The sequence below is a fragment of the Epinephelus lanceolatus genome, chromosome 20 (genome assembly GCF_041903045.1).
Source record: "Epinephelus lanceolatus isolate andai-2023 chromosome 20, ASM4190304v1, whole genome shotgun sequence".
NCBI classification, from domain to species: domain Eukaryota; kingdom Metazoa; phylum Chordata; class Actinopteri; order Perciformes; family Serranidae; genus Epinephelus; species Epinephelus lanceolatus.
Window position 1 is genome coordinate 28118704 of NC_135753.1, and position 25344 is coordinate 28144047.

General features: G+C 39.0%; 1 protein-coding gene across 1 annotated transcript in view; it reads left to right on the forward strand.

The window, feature by feature from the left end:
• The window catches only part of LOC117265074 (uncharacterized), a 43114-nt gene that overhangs the window by 16372 nt on the left and 1398 nt on the right, over nucleotides 1–25344 (forward strand). The window contains 28 exon segments of the mRNA XM_078162606.1: nucleotides 2689–3035; nucleotides 3788–4159; nucleotides 4261–4442; nucleotides 4498–4528; nucleotides 4581–4683; nucleotides 7582–7714; nucleotides 8075–8150; nucleotides 8357–8734; nucleotides 9002–9304; nucleotides 9431–9691; nucleotides 9876–9957; nucleotides 10099–10138; nucleotides 10352–10569; nucleotides 14483–14829; nucleotides 15780–15953; nucleotides 16055–16220; nucleotides 18197–18348; nucleotides 18472–18732; nucleotides 18987–19074; nucleotides 19192–19228; nucleotides 19361–19410; nucleotides 22434–22572; nucleotides 22938–23013; nucleotides 23219–23602; nucleotides 24043–24336; nucleotides 24471–24731; nucleotides 24896–24977; nucleotides 25119–25158. Coding sequence (XP_078018732.1) covers nucleotides 2689–3035; nucleotides 3788–4159; nucleotides 4261–4442; nucleotides 4498–4528; nucleotides 4581–4683; nucleotides 7582–7714; nucleotides 8075–8150; nucleotides 8357–8734; nucleotides 9002–9304; nucleotides 9431–9691; nucleotides 9876–9957; nucleotides 10099–10138; nucleotides 10352–10569; nucleotides 14483–14829; nucleotides 15780–15953; nucleotides 16055–16220; nucleotides 18197–18348; nucleotides 18472–18732; nucleotides 18987–19074; nucleotides 19192–19228; nucleotides 19361–19410; nucleotides 22434–22572; nucleotides 22938–23013; nucleotides 23219–23602; nucleotides 24043–24336; nucleotides 24471–24731; nucleotides 24896–24977; nucleotides 25119–25158 — 5077 coding nt within the window.

Below are 25344 nucleotides of genomic sequence, written 5' to 3' on the forward strand. Positions count from 1 at the left end.
AAATGTGCCTTTGTATTTTTCTTTTCTCTTTTCTTTTCCTTTTTAATTATTTGTTTGATCTAACCCCCAGCATGTTTTTTTTTAATTTTATTTTGCACTGTGGTTTTTCTTACTGGTTAAATGAGTGACATGCAATTTGTTTGATAAAATAAAATAAATAAATAGATTTTAAAAAATATATATATAAATAATGAAATAAGAAAAATAATAATAATGAATATCCTATTAAGATTTCTGGTGAACAGATTCAATAGTTTACTTTCTATAAATATGGAGGAATATGGAGGTTAGAAATGATTTAAAAACTCATTGATTTGTAAGCTGGCTGTTCGTTTAACAACCTGTCATGGAAATCCTTGTGTCACCATCATCAAACATCATGTTTACGCCCTCTTGTGGTCACAATGAGTAACTACAAGAGCAGGCTACTATCAAGTTAGACACAATTTTTCAGCTGTACTTCCGGTCGTTACTGTCAAAATAAAACCTGTTGGGAGGTGTAGTTACGCACTGTGACCACTAGAGGGCAGATAACGTGTATGGTGGGGTCATGAACGGTAGCTCATGGCGCTTTTTCCGGTGAAGTTCAGGCCGCATGGCAACTTCCGCCGAGCGTCGAGCACTGTGCTAGTGTAGAAATGCTAGTCATATTGTAAAACTGCCTAAAATACATTAATTTTCAATACATTTTGTTTCGTTCCTTTGTTTATTTTAGTCTGATTTGGGTGTCGATGTTTACTTTACGTCATGACCTCAAAACGAGCTAAAGTGTCTTCTCGGAGACTCCAGGACAGCACTTCAGGACACCACTGCAGTGTGCTGCAATGTACAGCCCCGGCTAGGTTTAATTCTTTTCTTAGTTTTTACACGTTTCCCAAAGACATTGAGCTACAGAAGAGGTGGGTGGTTAAAATTATTATTTATTATTTTTTTATTTTTCACCATTACAAATCACATCAGAGTCTGCAGCCGACATGTTCAGACTAGACCTGATCGAGCCTTCAACTCCAGCCGGACAGACTTCTGAAAGATGGAGCTGTGCCGGTACTTTTTCAGTGGAACAACTTTACTCTGCCCCCACGGCCTGGAGTTTGGCAAAGGACAGAGCGACCAAACACAGACATAGACACAATCCAAACTGAGGACCCCCCTATGGATGTACATTACCCAGACCACAACTACTGAGCCTGCTGCACTTGATCTCGCCCTCTGAGCCGAAATCGCGAGTCTCCAGAAACAAATGTAGGAAATGGCTTTTAGCAACACGTTTGGGCTGGAGCGGTTTGCTGCCTCAGATGATGACATAAGGTTTTACACAAGGTAAGCAAAAATGTCAGCAGTGTTTCTCAGATGTATATGAAAGTATTTATTCTGGAAGCATTGGCATTACATAGGCAATTTTGTGCTTACCCCCTTGAAATGTTTTATGTACTGCCAAAATATGTCAGTTTAGTAATCTAACTTACAACTGTGATCTTATCTATATGCCATAAATAATTAGAATGTCATGAGGGTCCATACCAATCAGCCCTTTAAAGGTGCTGTGGGATTTGCAGAGAGAGAACGCCTCACTCTAGATCAGAAGACAGTTTGGTGCCTTCACTTACTCCTCAGACAGCCAGATGCCTACAGCTCCAAGTACAGTATACAGAAAGTTAGCAGAAGACAATACCAATAATAAGATAAACATTTAGATAGAGGGACTGTATTAACAAGGCTTCCTGCACAAACACTGTCACAGTTAAAGGACAATGTGTGTTGGATGTCCAGCATTTTGTGTGGAGATGTTGTCCGTGTTATCGTCACCATCTTCTTGCTGTTGTTACATTCAATCTGGTGTAAAGTTAAATAATGACCTACAGAATTATTTCCTGAATGCATGTTTATATGTAAACAACTGAATTGTTTTTTTAATTTGGTCTATATTCTATTCTACTCTGAATTTAATTAACTGTCTGTATACATGTTGTATAGTGTGTGGCATGAAGGGACTATAATATTGACCTTGAGGCTGTGATTACATCTTCAATTTAGTACAGCCCAAGGACACCTAACACATTTACATATGCCCCACAGGTTTGTGAGTCATTCCCACCTGATGGCCTTTAGAGGCAGCAACACACAAGATGGTGCGCATGACAAGAGCATGGGCTGCACTTCAGAGGTCCCTCACCCTGCAGGTGCAACGGTAAATATATTTTTCTCTTGTCCTTATGGAGTGAGAAATATCATTCAGAGTATTTGGCATTGTTTTGGTTTGCAGTACAACATATTGTAGTGGTAGTATCTGCATGAGGTTTGACAGCTGTTCAAGTTGGGCCTTTAGTAATGTCAGCTATGGTCTGTCTGTGTGATGAGTAACAATAGTAAATAAAATGTACTGTATTTTCTTTTTTTACAGTCTCTTCAACCCATTCATGAGGTTATCCTGTCCATGACCTATTTGTCTTTGGGTCTGATGCAAAAAGATTTGATCCACAGATTCAAAATCCACCAGTCAACTGTGAGCCGCATTTTCAGTACTTGGGCTAACTTTCTGTATACTGTACTTGAAGCTGTAGGCATTTGGCTGTCTGAGGAGACAGTGAAGGCTCACCTGCCAGATGTTGTTCACAACTCTGATACTCAAGTGGTGCTGGACTGCACTGAGCTGCGGTGCTAAACACCAAACTCTCTTCTCCTGCACAGTGAGGTGTTCTCGACCTACAGACCCCACTGCACAGTCAAAGGGCTGATTGGTGTGGCCCCTCATGGTGCAGTAACCTTCATGTCATCTCTTTATGAAGACTCCATCAGTGACAAAGACATCCTGAAGCAGTCTAGCATTATCTCTCTCTTCAAACCAACAGCAGCCATCATGGTGGACAAGGGTTTCCTTGTGGATGACTGTGTCCCCTGCAAGGTCCACACACCAGCCTTCCTGTCCAAGAGAGAACAACTGTCTGGGGCAGAGGTCAGAGAGACGCAGTCTATTGCAAGATTGAGAGTGCATGTTGAGCGGCTCATTCCAAGGGTGAAGGAGCAGAAAATATTCCGTACAGTGATCCCACTTTCACTCACAGGCAGCATGGATCAACTGTATGCAGTGGCCTGTCTCTTGCTTAACTACCAAAATGGACCTTTAGTCAAAGCCTGGGCAAGCAAGTGCTAATACTGGAGAAGCATAATGGGGGTTTCTGCCACAACTTCACCTACTTCTTATATGCATGGAGAAGGAGAAGAATTGTAAAGACATCAAAATTCCAGAAACAGGTATGTGTTGAACCACTTTATTGGTAGATCAACATGTTTCAGTTCTTGTCATCAATATTACCAAACATTTTTGAGTGAGCGGGCAGTGGAGAAGTTACATGCTTTGAGTATTTATTTAAATGCTCAGTGTGTAAGATTTTTGGGGATTTATGAGCAGATTATGGCAGAGGTTGTGTATAATAATTATAAGTATGTTTTCAGTAGTGTATAATCAGAGAATTTAAAGAATTTTGGAAACACCTTCATCTGAATATCATGGTTCATACTCAGTCTGAGGTTCAGGTCTGTGCCTCCACATACCACTAGATGGCACTGTATACACTACAGCTGTTCAGTTTACTCTTCATGTGAGAGTTTGATTTATCCAGAAAGAAGAAAGTCTGTGATTAGTAGTGATACCAAAATACAGTATGATGTGTCATGACAAATTCTTGAGTTTTATATGAGCCATGTCTGCTCTGTGTGATACTGCAGTGAGTTCTCTTGGTCTATGGCCGATCAATAATCTGAATTTCTGCTGTCTTTGTCAATTTAGTCATAACTTACACAGACACGTACTACTTCAGAATGGAGAACAGGCCATTCATAGCAACAGCTTCTTGTGATCCTCTTCAAAGAACAGTCAATGGTAAGAGCATTTTGTTTATTATCAGTCTGATTTTATTTATTATTTCTAAAAAGTCAAATCAGTTTTTGTCTAAACATCACACTCCATGATTCGAACCTTCATAAGACCCTCACAACACAATAGAGGAAAACATAGATCGCACCTTCACGACTAAAATCCAGGAGACCATCACTCTGTCAGACAAACATGATGGAGTCACCATCACCTGTTCTGCCACATATCCTGTGGATGGAGGAAACTATAAGACAGCAGAGGAGAGAAAGACTCTCTGTGTTTCATGTAAGACAACCAGTGTTTGTTATTGGATCCTGTCAGCACATGATGATTCATGGGATGTCAGCTGATTCTAATGTCCAAAGTTCATTTCACATTTTCCTCAGATGCTCCCAAGAACACCTCAGTGTCCATCAGTCCATCAGGTTTGGTGTCAGCAGGTAGCTGGGTGAACCTGACCTGCTCCAGCAGAGCCAAGCCTCCCGTCAGCAGCTTCACCTGGTTCAAGACCAGCAAACATGGACCCATCAAAGTGTCTGAAGGAGACTTTTACAGCTTTAATGCAACTGTTACAACTGCTTGAGCTCGTAGTTCATGATGTACAGGATTAATCAGGACGCCAGTTTACATTTGAGGTGAACAGAAGGAATTCAAGTTGATGATGTATTAGAGTCATAACATTTTCCACTAAGGAGAAGGTGACCAGGCTGTCTTGTTACAGATTATCCAGAGTTTGGGGTTGATGTCTACGTTACAGTGAAGATCCTGGAAATTGTAGCACTCGACAGTTCAATCAAAATCTTTGAGTGGTGAGAGGAACTTTTTTATGATATAATGATTTGCAGCTAAAGACTAACTGGTCTATTAAAGTTAATGGTCAGAACTTTTATTCAGGTTTGTTCATATTTCTTTCAGATGGTTTAGATCAAGATCCTGCAACAAACCAGTGAAGGTAAGCTGCAGGCACATTATCCTTTCAACAATAAACTGTCTTTGAAGAAAGGGACAAGTTCCTATTATAAAAGAGAAAAGGGTTCTTTGTCTCTGAAGACTGATACTCAACAATTATACAGAAAAAATCTTTTTGAGATGATGATTCTTTCATTTCCACATGATGCATCACAAGCAGTTTACGTCAACAATGATTGAGATTCAAGCATCATGAAGGAGAGGAGGAAGATGTCATGTTCACTTTAAATTATATATTTCTCTATCTTTACGTCTCATAGAGATAAGTGAGATAAACAAAGCTTCAAGTCCAAACAGGACAGATGATAACATACTGTAGCTTCATTATTAGTTTGTGTAATATTGTGCTGATTTATGATGTCCTTATTATTCTTTTTCTTTGCCTCAACTGTGTTTTCTTTTAATGTGCAGATATATTTTTCCAAACAGAAGTTTAAACAGTTAAAGACACATTATTGCTGTGATGAGGAAGCAGAAAATGTGGATATTTATCTTTTATTATCACAGTTGTGTTTGTATGTACGTGTGGATGACTGCTGGATTAAAAGTATCCGAAGTGAGCAAAGCATTTTCTTCACAGAGGTTTTCTCCTCAGTGCTGTATTGCAGAGCAGCAGTGATACAGACTGTACACAAGTCAGTTCAATAAACTCTGGTAACTACATGTGTCAAATAGTCTTTGGTTAATAACACTTTCGAATAAGTTAAAGAATCAGGCATCAGGTGGCATTATTAAATATCCCTTTCAGTTCAACAAGAAAACTGAGGCACCTCACAGTTCTATCATTTGGACCAAAGTAAGAACAATAAAGAGAAGCGGTGAGATGTAAACTTATCAAATCAAGACCAGAGCTCTGAGAAAAACCTGAGAACTATAAGTAAACAGGGGAAGCTGGTTGGCTGAGTTTTGTCCAAAGGTCTTTGTGCACTTTTGTCACAGTGACTGTGCAACCAGATGTCTTCATCAGTCCAGAATTGCATTTACTGTCCATTTGTTTTCTTGCATATTTGTCCAACAAACCTGGCTATCTGCACTGATGGCCTTAAGCCATCCTCTTTTTTAATAACAAAAGGGGACCACTTATGGATGGATTATTGAAAGGGCATACTGGCCCTGGGGCCCAAAGTGTCAGCCACTCAAAATGTCACTCAGATTAACACGTACTGACAAGAAAGAGACTCAAAATGACTATAAAGACATACAAAACAATGGAAAAGAGACTCACAGAGATTCACAACAAGTATGAAATAGGGCAAAGCCACCACAAAGACACACAAAACTATCACAGAGAGATGTGTAACAACTACTAGCATGCAAGACAAGGACTTGTCGGCACATCCCATGTAACTACATATTTTCCTCAGGTGCTCCCAAGAACACCTCAGTGTCCATCAGTCCATCAGGTTTGGTGTCAGCAGGAAGCTGGGTGAACCTAAAATGAGGCATTGGGCATCATGAGGTGGCATTAATCAATATCACTTTCAACTGTACAAGAAAACTGAGATGCTCACACTTCAGTTTTTGATTAAAAAGCATTATAGTTATTGTATTTCATGTTGTTTTGATGGTATAAATGTGACGAAATACAACTGTGTGTGACTGATGGACCAGAGTAAGAACACCAAAGAGAAGTGGTGAGATGTAAACTGACCAGAGCTCTGAGAAAAACCTGAGAACTACAAGTAAACAGGGGAAGTTGTTTTAGCTGCACAGCTCTGTGCAACCTAATGTCTTCATCAGTCCAGCATTGTGTTTCCTCTCCATTTGTCGACTATTTATTCTTTGAAGTGGAAGACTTTCTGTCTGTTTATGTGTTAACATTAATGAAAGGTGAAAATTAGCACTGTGTGCTGCAAAAAGAGCACAGCTCTCTTAAAAATAATTTCTGACACATGAGGGAACCAAAACAAATTTCCTCCTGGTCCAGTAAAAGGAGGTTTACCAGCTCAGTCACCACTGCAGACAGAGTGTCCTGATCTGTTTAAAACATAAGAAATTCAGCAAGAGTAGATCATCTAAAGGGCATGGATCACTGCAGCATTTGACCTCACAGTTACAACTGGTAACATTTCAGCAGTATGACAACTTTATTTTGCGATGATTGATAGTTAACAATAAACTATATGTAGATCTACAATATGTATTTTTTTTTTTCAGCTACAACAGTCAGCCACAACACAATATAATCACAGCTGCTACCCTTACTATATTAACTAGTATCATAATAGATTTGCTCCAGAGGAAACAGCTGTGTGTTGTATAATAAATTACTCTTTGGTTATATTTGATATGTTTTCTTGCATATTAGTCCAACAAACTGGCTATCTGCACTGATGGCCTTAAATCATCCTCTTTTTTGATAACAAAAGGGAACCACTCATGGATGGATTAATGAACGGGTATAATGGGCTCATGCCCCGGTGCCCAAAGTGTCAAGCCAATTCTATATCCACTTAACCACGTCTGTGCAATACATGAAGTTAATATTTTTATAATTGTTTATTTTGTCACTATTGTGATCAATTCAATATGTACTGCAAAGGAAGATAAGGCACACAGGCTTGCAGTGAGTCGTGACAAAATTAATCTTTAAGAATAATTAAGTTTTTTGTGTCCAGATGGGCTCATGCTGCCTCAAAAACTGACTTCCTCACTCACAGGCTGTGAGCAGGAAGAGTGATGACATCTTATATTGCACAGTATTTCAGTCATTTCATATCCAGCTTGAAACAGTAACTCTGTTTGCTTTTAAATCAACGGCTTAGCAGCAAAGTCAGGTACTGGGTCTGTAGCAGCTCGGCTGAAACTCACAAATTGTCTGATTTTAAAACTAATTGTTTCTCCGCTTTGACTGCAGGCTCATTTGGTGAGGTAAAATGTTTCTGCTTTTTATACGTTTTATCTTTTCTTTTTTTACTGCTTTATGTTTTATATTTTGCAGCTTTTCTTGAACTCCACTAAAAAAACATACATATAGACACATTTTATTAGTTGTGTTTTGGTTAAGCAGAAATATCTCATGCTGCATCATTTTAATTTTACATTTAATCTGTTTTCAGTGCAGCTCTACAGAGATCATTAATCACTATTATAACACAGTAACATCTGGTTGTACAGGGAGAGTTCCTACTTTGAATGTGTGAATCTGAGGTGGCTTTAAAAGAACATGAATGTTTCATTTAAAATATGTTTTGATTAGAATATTGAAAAGTGACTTTTTGTCAACTCCAGGTGATGAGTGTCATTACAGTCCAGTGTGTGAAAATGGTGACAGCCAACATGTTACTGAGTGTCTTCTTTGTTTCAGGTGAGCTGTTTGTTCAGTCACTTTTATTTGGGGACGTTACTTTTTTCCAACTGTTTATGTCCTGACTGCAAAGTGAAATGTTTTATACTGACAATGTTAAAAGGAAAAATGATCAAGCCTGCTGCTGCTGAACTGTAGTTGTGTATCATGAAGTTTCTCTTCATGCTGATTTTTGCTTCACAAGTTGTCATGATTTGTTTTTACAGGTGCTTTGGCTGATTGTTCTCAACACGTATTCATTACTGCACCAAAGAACATAGAAGCACTGAGTGGATCTTGTTTGCAAATCCCATGTACCTTTACACCTAAACCAGACAAAGACTTCAACGGCGCAAGCACATTTTTTGGAGTGTGGATTAAAAGTGACTCCAACTTTGTCTCTAATCCAAACAATGTGATTTTCAACAGTAGTAAGACAGATAACACCTACCCAATGAATATCACTGGAAACCTGAGTGAGAGAAACTGCACCACTTTATTTTCCAGTTTAAAAACAAATTACGCAGACACATACTACTTCAGAATTGAGAATAGTGCATACAGGGCAACAGCTGTTTGTGATCGTCTTCAAATAACAGTTAAAGGTAAGAGAATTTTGTTTGATCAGTCTATGATGTTATTGTTCAGAATAATAAGTGAAATCAGATTCAGTTTTGTCCTTAACAGCCCACGTTTTCTTATCTTACACTTTAGCATGAATTTTAAATTCTGTTTTAAAACACGGAGTCTATTGTTACAGGTAATCAAGTAATCGAGTTGTCAAATTTTGGGATACTGAAAATAGCACAAACTGTTATTTGTACTTGATGTATTTCTTCAGTGTAAAATCTGTGTTTGGTGTTAAACCACAGATTCTCCTCCGAGCCCCAGAATTGAGATCTCAGGTGATCTGAAGGAGAATGTGTCTGTCACTATAACCTGCTCAGCTTCCACTCCCTGTCCACACTCCCCTCCTAAACTCACCTGGAATCTCCAACAACACCCTCACAACACAACAGAGGAGAACACAAATCGAACCTTCACAACTAAAATCCGGGAGACCATCACTCTGTCAGATAAACATGATGGAGTCACCATCACCTGTTCTGCCACATATCCTGTGGATGGAGGAAACAATAAGACAGCAGAGGAGAGAAAGACTCTCAATGTTTCATGTAAGACAACACATTTTATTAGTTCCTGATAGAACTTTCTGATCCCATGACTCTCTTTTCTCAGTGATCTTATTCAGGCTTTGATGTATCTATCACCTCTTCTTTTGTTTGTTACATTTTCCTCAGATGCTCCCAAGGACACCTCAGTGTCCATCAGTCCATCCGGTCCAGTGTCAGCAGGTAGCTGGGTGAACCTGACCTGCTCCAGCAGAGCCAATCCTCCCATCAGCCGCTTCACCTGGTTCAAGACCAGCAAACATGGACCCATCAATGAGTCTGAAGGAGACTTTTACAGCTTTAATGTGACAGATGGAGGAGTTTATTACTGTGTGGCCACAAATGATCTTGGTAATGGAACATCATCAAAGATCCATCTGACTGTTCAAGGTAAAAATAGTCAGTACCGTTACTGAATCCACTGACATAAATCTTATCTGCTGTATGTTTTTATTAGTGTGTTGTAGTACCCTTTAGAGCACTTTGAATATCATGAGAAATGGTTTTAATACAAACAATAAATCTAAACTTAATGTGACAGGCTGAACTTCTGCAATGTTTTCTTTTTGAGCAGGAGATAGCTTAATACGATGGGGGGCAGTTACTGGAGGAATCATTGGGATCATTGCACTCATCTGCCTGGTCGTCTGTGTTTGGTGAGTATCACAAATTAAAGCAGCAGTCTTGACTGAGTTCACTCACATGCAATAATATCTGTTTCCCACCAGTCTTGACACTTTACTGGCACACTGTATATTGAACCTGAAACACAGTATAACTGATCTGATGTCTTCCAGGCGTTTAAAGTCGACACATTCAACTGCACAACAGACTCAGGTGAGAACATACTGAACTTCCTGTACAGCACTGCACTGTGTGTTCTGCTCACATTGGCTGTGTAGTCAACCTGACACAGTTTCTGTGCTTTAGTTTACATCCTGATTTTGTCCAAAAGTCCAGTCAATGAATATTATTTATTATTATTATTTAATAAGGATCCAGCTGAAGGTTCACCTCACAGCACCTCCTGTTTGATTTATTATTTTACAGAGTCAAACAGGTGAAGAGCTTGTTGCAGAGCCAGCAAGAAAAGCAGAAGAAGAAGACATCCATTATGGAGAGATCGACTTCTCCAAGCGGAGACCTGGACTGCCCTCGGCCTCAAAGCAGGACAGTGGACAGCAGCAGGATCCACTGTATGCACAGGTCAAAGTGTCCGAGACAGCAAACGTCCCAGAGGATCTCTACGCTCAAGTGAAGAGAAAATGAGTATTGTCGATCACATTTTGATTGGATCCATAATATACCTTTTTTTTTAAATCTATACAAGTTATTTTATGTAGAAATACACATCTGGCACCTGGACAGAAAAAACCCATCTTCATTTCACACAGTTAAGGGGAACTCAAAACCTCCACATCCTGCAGCTCAGATGGTTTTGTCAGTCATCGTAGTATCATAATTCATACTTGTGAAATGACCTATTTCAGCTGTTGCTGTGTGATTAGTAATCTGCATATCAGATCAGTGCAAATATAAGTCACAAAGCTCTAAATAGGGAAGTATTATAAATAACAACATGAGAAAGAATTATAGTGACCTTAATACAAGGGCAGTTCTGTGCACACATTACCAGTGTAGGACAAGATTGTGTTTAATCTGGAAAGGTTTGTGTAATTTACAGATCATTTTTTACAAAGCAAGTTTAATCTCATGTACTTATCTACTGTGTTGTGTCTACATTTTTATTTGTACTTGAATGACTTCAAAAATGAACATAAGACGTTGTTTCTGCATTTTAAGTCATTTATTCATTGCACTGTAATAAAAACCTTGGCAGTTGAATCACAAACATTACAAAAGTGGCAAGATGGATGATGCATAGTAATTCCCACTGGAACTGTGCTACAATGTTTTAAGTAATTAATTGACTTCTGATATGTATTTGAGTATCAGCTCAATTCAAATTAAAGGGCACTTCATGAGAGTTCATGATTTATGATTTTTGTTGTATTTATTTTTATATTTCATTAAGTGGTTATATTAAAAACTTAAATTATTAAAAGAAAAAAAATATTCACAAGTTGTAAAAAAAAAAAAAAAAGCAAACATGGCAGGGTTTTTTGGTTAAATAAATAGTAGACAGAAAGACAGAAATATTTAAAAGAAAAAAAAACACTAAAGTCACATTTAAGGCACATCTATAATAGTCTGCTATTATGTATGCCTTGAAGCTTGGTAGAGTTTATGGTTACAGACAGCGTTTAATAAGCCGATGTAATACAAGCACATGTAAATACTGCCCCCCGGTGGACATAATGCGCAACTACATCGTCTGCTACTGTTTTATTTATTTTTTAGATGAACACAAAAAAGAAAGCTTTGTTTTAGCTAATTATTATACTAACTAAATCATATTATTAGATAATAATATAATTTCTATATTTTATAATATAGCCATAATAGTATATTAAGAGTATTATAGATGCATTTAAATGTGCCTTTGTATTTTTCTTTTCTCTTTTCTTTTCCTTTTTAATTATTTGTTTGATCTAACCCCCAGCATGTTTTTTTTTAATTTTATTTTGCACTGTGGTTTTTCTTACTGGTTAAATGAGTGACATGCAATTTGTTTGATAAAATAAAATAAATAAATAGATTTTAAAAAATATATATATAAATAATGAAATAAGAAAAATAATAATAATGAATATCCTATTAAGATTTCTGGTGAACAGATTCAATAGTTTACTTTCTATAAATATGGAGGAATATGGAGGTTAGAAATGATTTAAAAACTCATTGATTTGTAAGCTGGCTGTTCGTTTAACAACCTGTCATGGAAATCCTTGTGTCACCATCATCAAACATCATGTTTACGCCCTCTTGTGGTCACAATGAGTAACTACAAGAGCAGGCTACTATCAAGTTAGACACAATTTTTCAGCTGTACTTCCGGTCGTTACTGTCAAAATAAAACCTGTTGGGAGGTGTAGTTACGCACTGTGACCACTAGAGGGCAGATAACGTGTATGGTGGGGTCATGAACGGTAGCTCATGGCGCTTTTTCCGGTGAAGTTCAGGCCGCATGGCAACTTCCGCCGAGCGTCGAGCACTGTGCTAGTGTAGAAATGCTAGTCATATTGTAAAACTGCCTAAAATACATTAATTTTCAATACATTTTGTTTCGTTCCTTTGTTTATTTTAGTCTGATTTGGGTGTCGATGTTTACTTTACGTCATGACCTCAAAACGAGCTAAAGTGTCTTCTCGGAGACTCCAGGACAGCACTTCAGGACACCACTGCAGTGTGCTGCAATGTACAGCCCCGGCTAGGTTTAATTCTTTTCTTAGTTTTTACACGTTTCCCAAAGACATTGAGCTACAGAAGAGGTGGGTGGTTAAAATTATTATTTATTATTTTTTTATTTTTCACCATTACAAATCACATCAGAGTCTGCAGCCGACATGTTCAGACTAGACCTGATCGAGCCTTCAACTCCAGCCGGACAGACTTCTGAAAGATGGAGCTGTGCCGGTACTTTTTCAGTGGAACAACTTTACTCTGCCCCCACGGCCTGGAGTTTGGCAAAGGACAGAGCGACCAAACACAGACATAGACACAATCCAAACTGAGGACCCCCCTATGGATGTACATTACCCAGACCACAACTACTGAGCCTGCTGCACTTGATCTCGCCCTCTGAGCCGAAATCGCGAGTCTCCAGAAACAAATGTAGGAAATGGCTTTTAGCAACACGTTTGGGCTGGAGCGGTTTGCTGCCTCAGATGATGACATAAGGTTTTACACAAGGTAAGCAAAAATGTCAGCAGTGTTTCTCAGATGTATATGAAAGTATTTATTCTGGAAGCATTGGCATTACATAGGCAATTTTGTGCTTACCCCCTTGAAATGTTTTATGTACTGCCAAAATATGTCAGTTTAGTAATCTAACTTACAACTGTGATCTTATCTATATGCCATAAATAATTAGAATGTCATGAGGGTCCATACCAATCAGCCCTTTAAAGGTGCTGTGGGATTTGCAGAGAGAGAACGCCTCACTCTAGATCAGAAGACAGTTTGGTGCCTTCACTTACTCCTCAGACAGCCAGATGCCTACAGCTCCAAGTACAGTATACAGAAAGTTAGCAGAAGACAATACCAATAATAAGATAAACATTTAGATAGAGGGACTGTATTAACAAGGCTTCCTGCACAAACACTGTCACAGTTAAAGGACAATGTGTGTTGGATGTCCAGCATTTTGTGTGGAGATGTTGTCCATGTTATCGTCACCATCTTCTTGCTGTTGTTACATTCAATCTGGTGTAAAGTTAAATAATGACCTACAGAATTATTTCCTGAATGCATGTTTATATGTAAACAACTGAATTGTTTTTTTAATTTGGTCTATATTCTATTCTACTCTGAATTTAATTAACTGTCTGTATACATGTTGTATAGTGTGTGGCATGAAGGGACTATAATATTGACCTTGAGGCTGTGATTACATCTTCAATTTAGTACAGCCCAAGGACACCTAACACATTTACATATGCCCCACAGGTTTGTGAGTCATTCCCACCTGATGGCCTTTAGAGGCAGCAACACACAAGATGGTGCGCATGACAAGAGCATGGGCTGCACTTCAGAGGTCCCTCACCCTGCAGGTGCAACGGTAAATATATTTTTCTCTTGTCCTTATGGAGTGAGAAATATCATTCAGAGTATTTGGCATTGTTTTGGTTTGCAGTACAACATATTGTAGTGGTAGTATCTGCATGAGGTTTGACAGCTGTTCAAGTTGGGCCTTTAGTAATGTCAGCTATGGTCTGTCTGTGTGATGAGTAACAATAGTAAATAAAATGTACTGTATTTTCTTTTTTTACAGTCTCTTCAACCCATTCATGAGGTTATCCTGTCCATGACCTATTTGTCTTTGGGTCTGATGCAAAAAGATTTGATCCACAGATTCAAAATCCACCAGTCAACTGTGAGCCGCATCATCAGTACTTGGGCTAACTTTCTGTATACTGTACTTGAAGCTGTAGGCATTTGGCTGTCTGAGGAGACAGTGAAGGCTCACCTGCCAGATGTTGTTCACAACTCTGATACTCAAGTGGTGCTGGACTGCACTGAGCTGCGGTGCTAAACACCAAACTCTCTTCTCCTGCACAGTGAGGTGTTCTCGACCTACAGACCCCACTGCACAGTCAAAGGGCTGATTGGTGTGGCCCCTCATGGTGCAGTAACCTTCATGTCATCTCTTTATGAAGACTCCATCAGTGACAAAGACATCCTGAAGCAGTCTAGCATTATCTCTCTCTTCAAACCAACAGCAGCCATCATGGTGGACAAGGGTTTCCTTGTGGATGACTGTGTCCCCTGCAAGGTCCACACACCAGCCTTCCTGTCCAAGAGAGAACAACTGTCTGGGGCAGAGGTCAGAGAGACGCAGTCTATTGCAAGATTGAGAGTGCATGTTGAGCGGCTCATTCCAAGGGTGAAGGAGCAGAAAATATTCCGTACAGTGATCCCACTTTCACTCACAGGCAGCATGGATCAACTGTATGCAGTGGCCTGTCTCTTGCTTAACTACCAAAATGGACCTTTAGTCAAAGCCTGGGCAAGCAAGTGCTAATACTGGAGAAGCATAATGGGGGTTTCTGCCACAACTTCACCTACTTCTTATATGCATGGAGAAGGAGAAGAATTGTAAAGACATCAAAATTCCAGAAACAGGTATGTGTTGAACCACTTTATTGGTAGATCAACATGTTTCAGTTCTTGTCATCAATATTACCAAACATTTTTGAGTGAGCGGGCAGTGGAGAAGTTACATGCTTTGAGTATTTATTTAAATGCTCAGTGTGTAAGATTTTTGGGGATTTATGAGCAGATTATGGCAGAGGTTGTGTATAATAATTATAAGTATGTTTTCAGTAGTGTATAATCAGAGAATTTAAAGAATTTTGGAAACACCTTCATCTGAATATCATGGTTCATACTCAGTCTGAGGTTCAGGTCTGTGCCTCCACATACCACTAGATGGCACTGTATACACTACAGCTGTTCAGTTTACTCTTCATGTGAGAGTTTGATTTATCCAGAAAGAAGAAAGTCTGTGATTAGTAGTGATACCAAAATACAGTATGATGTGTCATGACAAATTCTTGAGTTTTATATGAGCCATGTCTGCTCTGTGTGATACTGCAGTGAGTTCTCTCGGTCTATGGCCGATCAATAATCTGAATTTCTGCTGTCTTTGTCAATTTAGTCATAACTTACACAGACACGTACTACTTCAGAATGGAGAACAGGCCATTCATAGCAACAGCTTCTTGTGATCCTCTTCAAAGAACAGTCAATGGTAAGAGCATTTTGTTTATTATCAGTCTGATTTTATTTATTATTTCTAAAAAGTCAAATCAGTTTTTGTCTAAACATCACACTCCATGATTCGAACCTTCATAAGACCCTCACAACACAATAGAGGAAAACATAGATCGCACCTTCACGACTAAAATCCAGGAGACCATCACTCTGTCAGACAAACATGATGGAGTCACCATCACCTGTTCTGCCACATATCCTGTGGATGGAGGAAACTATAAGACAGCAGAGGAGAGAAAGACTCTCTGTGTTTCATGTAAGACAACCAGTGTTTGTTATTGGATCCTGTCAGCACATGATGATTCATGGGATGTCAGCTGATTCTAATGTCCAAAGTTCATTTCACATTTTCCTCAGATGCTCCCAAGAACACCTCAGTGTCCATCAGTCCATCAGGTTTGGTGTCAGCAGGTAGCTGGGTGAACCTGACCTGCTCCAGCAGAGCCAAGCCTCCCGTCAGCAGCTTCACCTGGTTCAAGACCAGCAAACATGGACCCATCAAACATTTTCCACTAAGGAGAAGGTGACCAGGCTGTCTTGTTACAGATTATCCAGAGTTTGGGGTTGATGTCTACGTTACAGTGAAGATCCTGGAAATTGTAGCACTCGACAGTTCAATCAAAATCTTTGAGTGGTGAGAGGAACTTTTTTATGATATAATGATTTGCAGCTAAAGACTTACTGGTCTATTAAAGTTAATGGTCAGAACTTTTATTCAGGTTTGTTCATATTTCGTTCAGATGGTTTAGATCAAGATCCTGCAACAAACCAGTGAAGGTAAGCTGCAGGCACATTATCCTTTCAACAATAAACTGTCTTTGAAGAAAGGGACAAGTTCCTATTATAAAAGAGAAAAGGGTTCTTTGTCTCTGAAGACTGATACTCAACAATTATACAGAAAAAATCTTTTTGAGATGATGATTCTTTCATTTCCACATGATGCATCACAAGCAGTTTACGTCAACAATGAGATTCAAGCATCATGAAGGAGAGGAGGAAGATGTCATGTTCACTTTAAATTATATATTTCTCTATCTTTACGTCTCATAGAGATAAGTGAGATAAACAAAGCTTCAAGTCCAAACAGGACAGATGATAACATACTGTAGCTTCATTATTAGTTTGTGTAATATTGTGCTGATTTATGATGTCCTTATTAATTATTCTTTTTCTTTGCCTCAACTGTGTTTTCTTTTAATGTGCAGATATATTTTTCCAAACAGAAGTTTAAACAGTTAAAGACACATTATTGCTGTGATGAGGAAGCAGAAAATGTGGATATTTATCTTTTATTATCACAGTTGTGTTTGTATGTACGTGTGGATGACTGCTGGATTAAAAGCATCCGAAGTGAGCAAAGCATTTTCTTCACAGAGGTTTTCTCCTCAGTGCTGTATTGCAGAGCAGCAGTGATACAGACTGTACACAAGTCAGTTCAATAAACTCTGGTAACTACATGTGTCAAATAGTCTTTGGTTAATAACACTTTCGAATAAGTTAAAGAATCAGGCATCAGGTGGCATTATTAAATATCCCTTTCAGTTCAACAAGAAAACTGAGGCACCTCACAGTTCTATCATTTGGACCAAAGTAAGAACAATAAAGAGAAGCGGTGAGATGTAAACTTACCAAATCAAGACCAGAGCTCTGAGAAAAACCTGAGAACTATAAGTAAACAGGGGAAGCTGGTTGGCTGAGTTTTGTCCAAAGGTCTTTGTGCACTTTTGTCAAAGTGACTGTGCAACCAGATGTCTTCATCAGTCCAGAATTGCATTTACTGTCCATTTGTTTTCTTGCATATTTGTCCAACAAACCTGGCTATCTGCACTGATGGCCTTAAGCCATCCTCTTTTTTAATAACAAAAGGGGACCACTTATGGATGGATTATTGAAAGGGCATACTGGCCCTGGGGCCCAAAGTGTCAGCCACTCAAAATGTCACTCAGATTAACACGTACTGACAAGAAAGAGACTCAAAATGACTATAAAGACATACAAAACAATGGAAAAGAGACTCACAGAGATTCACAACAAGTATGAAATAGGGCAAAGCCACCACAAAGACACACAAAACTATCACAGAGAGATGTGTAACAACTACTAGCATGCAAGACAAGGACTTGTCGGCACATCCCATGTAACTACATATTTTCCTCAGGTGCTCCCAAGAACACCTCAGTGTCCATCAGTCCATCAGGTTTGGTGTCAGCAGGAAGCTGGGTGAACCTAAAATGAGGCATTGGGCATCATGAGGTGGCATTAATCAATATCACTTTCAACTGTACAAGAAAACTGAGATGCTCACACTTCAGTCTTTGATTAAAAAGCATTATAGTTATTGTATTTCATGTTGTTTTGATGGTATAAATGTGACAAAATACAACTGTGTGTGACTGATGGACCAGAGTAAGAACACCAAAGAGAAGTGGTGAGATGTAAACTGACCAGAGCTCTGAGAAAAACCTGAGAACTACAAGTAAACAGGGGAAGTTGTTTTAGCTGCACAGCTCTGTGCAACCTAATGTCTTCATCAGTCCAGCATTGTCTGTCAGACAAACATGATGGAGTCACCATCACCTGTTCTGCCACATATCCTGTGGATGGAGGAAACAATAAGACAGCAGAGGAAGAAATGACTCTCAGTGTTTCATGTAAGACAACACATTGTGTTAGTTTCTGACTTCCTGACTTCCCATGACTCTCTTTTCTCAGTGATCTTATTCAGGCTTTGATGTATCTATCACTTCTTATTTTGTTTGTTACATTTTCCTCAGATGCTCCCAAGGACACCTCAGTGTCCATCAGTCCATCAGGTTTGGTGTCAGCAGGTAGCTGGGTGAACCTGACCTGCTCCAGCAGAGCCAATCCTCCCGTCAGCAGCTTCACCTGGTTCAAGACCAGCAAACATGGACCCATCAAAGTGTCTGAAGGAGACTTTTACAGCTTTATTGTCACTGATGGAGGAGTTTATTACTGTGTGGCCACAAATGATCTTGGTAATGAAACATCATCGGAGATCGAGCTGATTGCTGAAGGTAGTTACTGAATCCACTGACATAAATCTTATCTGCTGTATGTTTTTGTTATTGTGTTGTAGTACCCTGTAGAGCACTTTGCTTACCATGATTGCCATCAGTATTGTTACATGTCTTCATTCAACACTCGTCTCCTTTTAGTCACTTATTTTGTTTTCTGTAATGAGCAGAAGGTAGCTTAATATGATGGGATGCAGTTTTGGAGTCATAAAATGTTTTACTAAGGAGAAACTGACCAGGCTGTCTTGTTACAGCCAATCCAGAGTTTGGGGTTGATGTTCACATCACAGTGCAGATCCTGGGAATCGTAGCACTCTACAGCACAATCATCATCTTTGAGTGGTGAGAGGAACTTTTCTATGATTTGATCATTTGCAGCTAAAGACTTACTGGTACTCTTTGAAATGTTTAAAGTTAATGTTAATGCCTTTAATTCAGGTTTATTTATATTCCTTTCAGGTGGTTTAGATCAAGATGCTGCAACAAACCAGTGAAGGTAAGCTACAGGCACATTATCCTTTCAACAATAAACTGTCTTTGAAGAAAGGGACAAAAGCTCCTTTTATGAATGAGCAAAGATTTGTTTGTAGACATCTTTGAAACAATGATAATTGATTTATTTCCACAGGACACAGCTGAAGCAGACTACGTCAACTGTGTGATTGAGATTCAAGCATTGTGAAGGAGAAGAGGAAAATGTCTTGTTTACCTTTTATGGAATATTTCTGTTTCTTATTCACCTCATTCTTAAATATTAAATATTTTTCTTTGCAGCAGATCAGGGAGATGATCAAAATTTGGAGTGCGAACAAGACAGAAGATAATATACTGTAGCTTCATTATTAATTGTTTAAGATTGCACTATTTTTTTCTTTGATTAAACTGTGTTTTCATTGCATGCATGAATATATTTTTCAAACAGAAGTTTAAATAGTTAAAGCCAGATTTTTCTTGTGATGAGGAAGCAGAAAGTGTGGATATTTATCTTTTATTGTTACAGTTGTCTTTGTATATACATGTGTAGATGACTGTTCTCTCCTCAGTGCTGTATTGCAGAGCAGCAGTGATACAGACTGTGCACAAGTCAGTTTAATAAACTCTGTGGTAACTACATGTGTCAAATAGTCTTTGGTTAATAACACTTTAGAATAAGTTAAAGAATCAGGCATCAGGTGGCATTATTAAATATCCTTTTCAGTTTGACAAGAGCACAGAGACACCTCACAGTTCAGTCTTTAATTGCCACTAACACACATTACAGTTATTGTATTTCACGTTGTTTTGATGGTATGAATGTGAGGAAATACAACTGTGTGAGGCTGATAGGCCAGAATAAGAACACCAAAAAGAAGTGGTGAGATATAAACTGATAGAGTCATGACCAGGGGCCTCATTTATAAAAGAGTGTTTAGGATTCATACTAAAAGTTGACGTGCGCCCAAAAGCTGAAAATAGCGTGCGCCAAAAAATAATCTGATTTATAAAACCGTACGCACGCACACTTACACGCAATGTTCTCTTTATAAATCACAGACCTCCTGGAGTTGTGCGCACCCAGATCCGCCTCATATTCTGCCCTCTACACGGCCTAGTTCAACCATAAGTGGTCATGGAAATCACCTCATGAATGCGATCTAAGCCGGCATGCGGGTGTTCTCTCGTTGTGTGAGTCATGGCGACAGGTGTGAGAAACGAACCAAAAAACGGAATTTCTCCGAGACTGAACTAGAGACCCTTTAACGGGAGGTGGAGGACTGAAGAAAGATTTTATTTGGTGGCCACAGCAGCGGCATCACTAATAAAAGAAAGCAAAAAAAAAAAAAAGTGGCAACACATCAGCGCTGCTGATGCTGTCAGCTGTGTCTGTGGGACTGCACGGACAGTGACAGAGAAAAAAAGTGGTCTGATCTAAAGGTAGACCAAATATTTCTACTCCTTTACCAACATGTAGTTAATGTGTTGCTTTTAAATTTGAGGATGTTTGACACTGATGTGCGACATAAAGAATCACATTTATTAAAGGTGGAGGCAAAAAGGGGTATGTGCCAGTGCCATCTTGCGCAATTACGCACGAGGGTCACCGCAGTATTTATATGTTTATGGCAATTAGCCTCCCGGCCTGAATTACAGCATGAATCAGTGGTATCCATGTCCCAAAATACAACGTGTAATTTGAAATACAATTCAAAGATGAAAGTGTAATAGGCGAACACGTTTCTTCATGCCGGTTTTGTCATGAACAGCACATGTCTAAGTAGGGCTGATGAAATGAGTGTAAGGGTTGTGCGTAATGGCTGTATTTCGAGACATGATAAACGCACTAGAAATATTTAGCTAAATAAATAAATATATTCCATGCAGTCGCGCCATCCTCTCCCCCTCCTGCGCTCACAGAGTGGACAATAAGACGTTAGAGGCAGTGCGGATTAAAAATGTGTTTAGAAAGAATTTCAATTCAGGATTTGAGTTGGATTTTACAACGTTTTTATGAAACAATTATCACTCACTCCAAGCGCAAAATAAGGCTGCTGGATTTAATTTCAATGATAACGTGGATCTAAGGTGGATATAGCGTGACATTAAGTTTGTGTGAGACATCAATAAAAATCTGACTCCACTTCTCCACCTCGCCGTCTGCGTCGCCACTTCCCAGTGTCTCCGAAATGTGGGCACGCATGACGCAGTTTGCTTACAGGTGCACACATTCTCCCGCCAAGTTTATTTTTATAAATCACAACCTTTGTGTGGTAAGTGGCGTACGCCACTTTCAAGCCCCGTTTTGTGCGTAAGCAAGCTTTATAAATGAGGCCCCAGAGCTCTAAGAAAAACCTGACGTTTTGATGGTATGGATGTGAGGAAATACAACTGTGTGAGGCTGATAAGCCAGAATAAGAACACCAAAGAGAAGTGGTGAGATATAAACTGATAGAGTCATGACCAGAGCTCTGAGAAAAACCTGAGAACTATTATATAAGTAAACAGGGGAAGTTGTTCGGCTGGGTTTTGTCTCTGGTTCCACCTGCAGGATCGTCAGAGCGACTGTAGTCACACAGCTCTGTCAAACCAGATGTCTTCATCAGTCCAGAGTTGTGTTTACTCAAAATGATTATAAAGAGATACAAAACAGCTGCAAAGAGACTCACAACATATATGAAATAGGGCAAAGCCACCACAAAGACACAAAAAACCATCTCAGAGACACAAAACCATCACAGACAGATGTGTAACGACTACTAAGACACACAAAACAACAAAAAGAGGCCGAGCTACTATAAAGTCTGTCTTGCTCCTATTTAGGAGAGGTGGTGGGGCCTTTTGCATGTCTGTGCCCACGGGCCCATTGTCTTATAATTTGCCCACAGCACAACTAACTACTTGTAATGAAACTCACTCTATATATTACATGTCAAAATTATATATCCACTTAACTACACCTGTGCAATACATGAAGTTCATATTTTTATATTTGTTTAACATGGCACTACTGTGATTAATACAGCATGCTACAAAAAAGATAAGGCACGCAGGCTTGCAGTTAGTCATGTGACAAAATTAATCTTTAAGAATAATTTAGTTATTTGTGTCCTGATGAGCTCAAGTTGCCTCAAAAACTGACTTCCTCACTCTCAGGCTGTGAGCAGGAAGAGTGGCGACTTCTTGTCTCTCTGCAGTATTTCAGTCATTTCATATCCAGCTTGAAACAGTAACTGTTTGCTTTTAAATCAACGGCTTAGCAGCAAAGTCAGGTACTGGGTCTGTAGCAACTCGGCTGAAACTCACAAATTGTCTGATTTTAAAACTAATTGTTTCTCCGCTCTGACTGCAGGCTCATTTGGTGAGGTAAAATGTTTCTGCTTTTTATACTTTTATACTTTTTTTTATTTTTTAATGCTTTATGTTTTATATTTTGCAGCTTTCCTTGAGCTGCACTGAAAAAAAACATATATATAGACATATTTTATTTGTTTGGTCTTGGTTTAGCAGAAATATCTCATGCTGTATCATTTAATTTTACATTTAATCTGTTTTCAGTGCAACTCTACAGAGATCATTAATCACTATTATAACACAGTAACATCTGGTTGTACAGGGAGAGTTCCTACTTTGAATGTGTGAATCTGCGGTGGCTTTTAAAGAACATGAATGTTTCATTTAAAATATGTTTTAATCAATATGCTAAGAAAGCGACTTTTTGTCAACTCCAGGTGATGAGTGTCATTACAGTCCAGTGTGTGAAAATGGTGACAGCCAACATGTTACTGAGTGTCTTCTGTGTTTCAGGTGAGCTGTTTGTTCAGTCACTTTTATTTGGAGATGTTATTTTTTCCAATTGTTCATGTCCTGACTGCAAAGTGAAATGTTTTATATTGACAATGTTAAAAGGAAAAATGATCAAGCCTGGTGCTGCTGAACTGTAGTTGTGTATCATGAAGTTTCTCTTCATGCTGATTTTTGCTTCACAAGTTGTCATGATTCGTTTTTACAGGTGCTTTGGCTGATTGTCCTGCTGGTCCAGCCCTATTCATTACTGCACCAAAGAACATGGAAGCACTGAGTGGATCTTGTTTGCAAATCCCATGTACCTTTACACCTAAACCAGACAAAAACTTCAGCACCACAAGATCAGTTTTCGGAGTGTGGATTAAAAGTGACTCCAGATTTAACTCCAATCCAAACAATGTGATTTTCAACAGTAGTAAGACAGATAACACCTATCCAATGAATATCACTGGAAACCTGAGTGAGAGAAACTGCACCACTTTATTTTCCAGTTTAATCATATATCACACAGACACATACTACTTCAGAATTGAGAGCACGTCATTCATAGCAACAGCTTCTTGTGATCCTCTTCAAATAACAGTTAAAGGTAAGAGAGTTTTTCATCAGTCTGATTTTACTTAATATTGTTTTCCAAATCAGTTTCTGTCTAAACATCACACTCCATGATTGGAACCTTCACTGTGAAGTTAAATATTTGATGTATGATTATCAGTATCTGTCAGAGTTCAAACCTATATAACTATATATGAAAACATCTTTATTTTCTGTCTTACAATATCTGCACTACTATAACTGTCAAATCAGACAAAATGTCAGCACCTGAAAAGAAAAAACTCATGTATTGTTTGTTTTCACTCCTTGACATTTATCAGCAGTGTGGGACAAACTCTACTTAGCATTATTATTTGTGTTTATAATTTTGTATTCAATTGAAAATGAGTTTAGTTTATTTATCAAATAATCATCAGAGAATAAATGAGTTTCAATCATCTTAGAGTAAAATCTGTGTTTGGTGTTAAACCACAGATTCTCCTCCGAGCCCCAGAATTGAGATCTCAGGTGATCTGAAGGAGAAGGAATCTGTCACTATAACCTGCTCAGCCTCCACTCCCTGTCCACACTCCCCTCCTAAACTCACCTGGAATCTCACACAAGACCCTCACAACACAATAGAGAAAAACACAGATCAAACCCTCACAACTAAAATCCAGGAGACCATCACTCTGTCAGACAAACATGATGGAGTCACCATCACCTGTTCTGCCACATATCCTGTGGATGGAGGAAACAATAAGACAGCAGAGGAGAGAAAGACTCTGTGTTTCATGTAAGACAACACATTTTATTAGTTCCTGATGGACTTTCTGATTTCCCATGACTCTCTTTTCTCAGTGATCTTATTCAGGCTCTGATGTATCTATCACCTCTTCTTTTGTTTGTTACATTTTCTCCAGACGCTCCGAAGGACACCTCAGTGTCCATCAGTCCATCAGGTTTGGTGTCAGCAGGTAGCTGGGTGAACCTGACCTGCTCCAGCAGAGCCAATCCTCCAGTCAGCCGCTTCACCTGGTTCAAGACCAGCAATGATGGACCCATCAAAGTATCTGACAAAGACCTTTACAGCTTTAACGTGACAGGTGGAGGATTTTATTACTGTGTGGCCACAAATGATCTTGGTAATGAAACATCATCGGAGATTGAGCTGATTGCTGAAGGTAGTTACTGAATCCACTGACATAAATCTTATCTGCTGTCTGTTTTTGTTAGTGTGTTGTAGTACCTTGTAGAGCACTTTGATTACCATGATCAATATTGTTACATGTCTTCATTCAACACTCGTCTCCTTTTAGTCACTTATTTTGTTTTCTTTTATGAGCAGGAGGTAGCTCTGTACAATGGGGGACAGTTACTGGAGGAATCATTGGGATCATTGCACTCATCTGCCTGGTCGTCTGTGTTTGGTGAGTATCACATATTAAAGCAGCAGTCTTGACTGAGTTCACTCACATGCAATAATATCTGTTTCCCACCAGTCTTGACACTTTACTGGCACACTGTATATTGAACCTGAAACACAGTATAACTGATCTGATGTCTTCCAGGCGTTTAAAGTCGACACGTTCAACTGCACAACAGACTCAGGTGAGAACATACTGAACTTCCTGTACAGCACTGCAGTGTGTTCTGCTCACATTGGCTGTGTAGTCAACCTGACAGTGTCTGTGCTTTAGTATACATCCTGACTTTGTCCAAAAGTCCAGTCAATGAATCTGAGATGTCTGTCATTATTCAATAAGAATCCAGCTGAAGGTTCACCTCACAGCACCT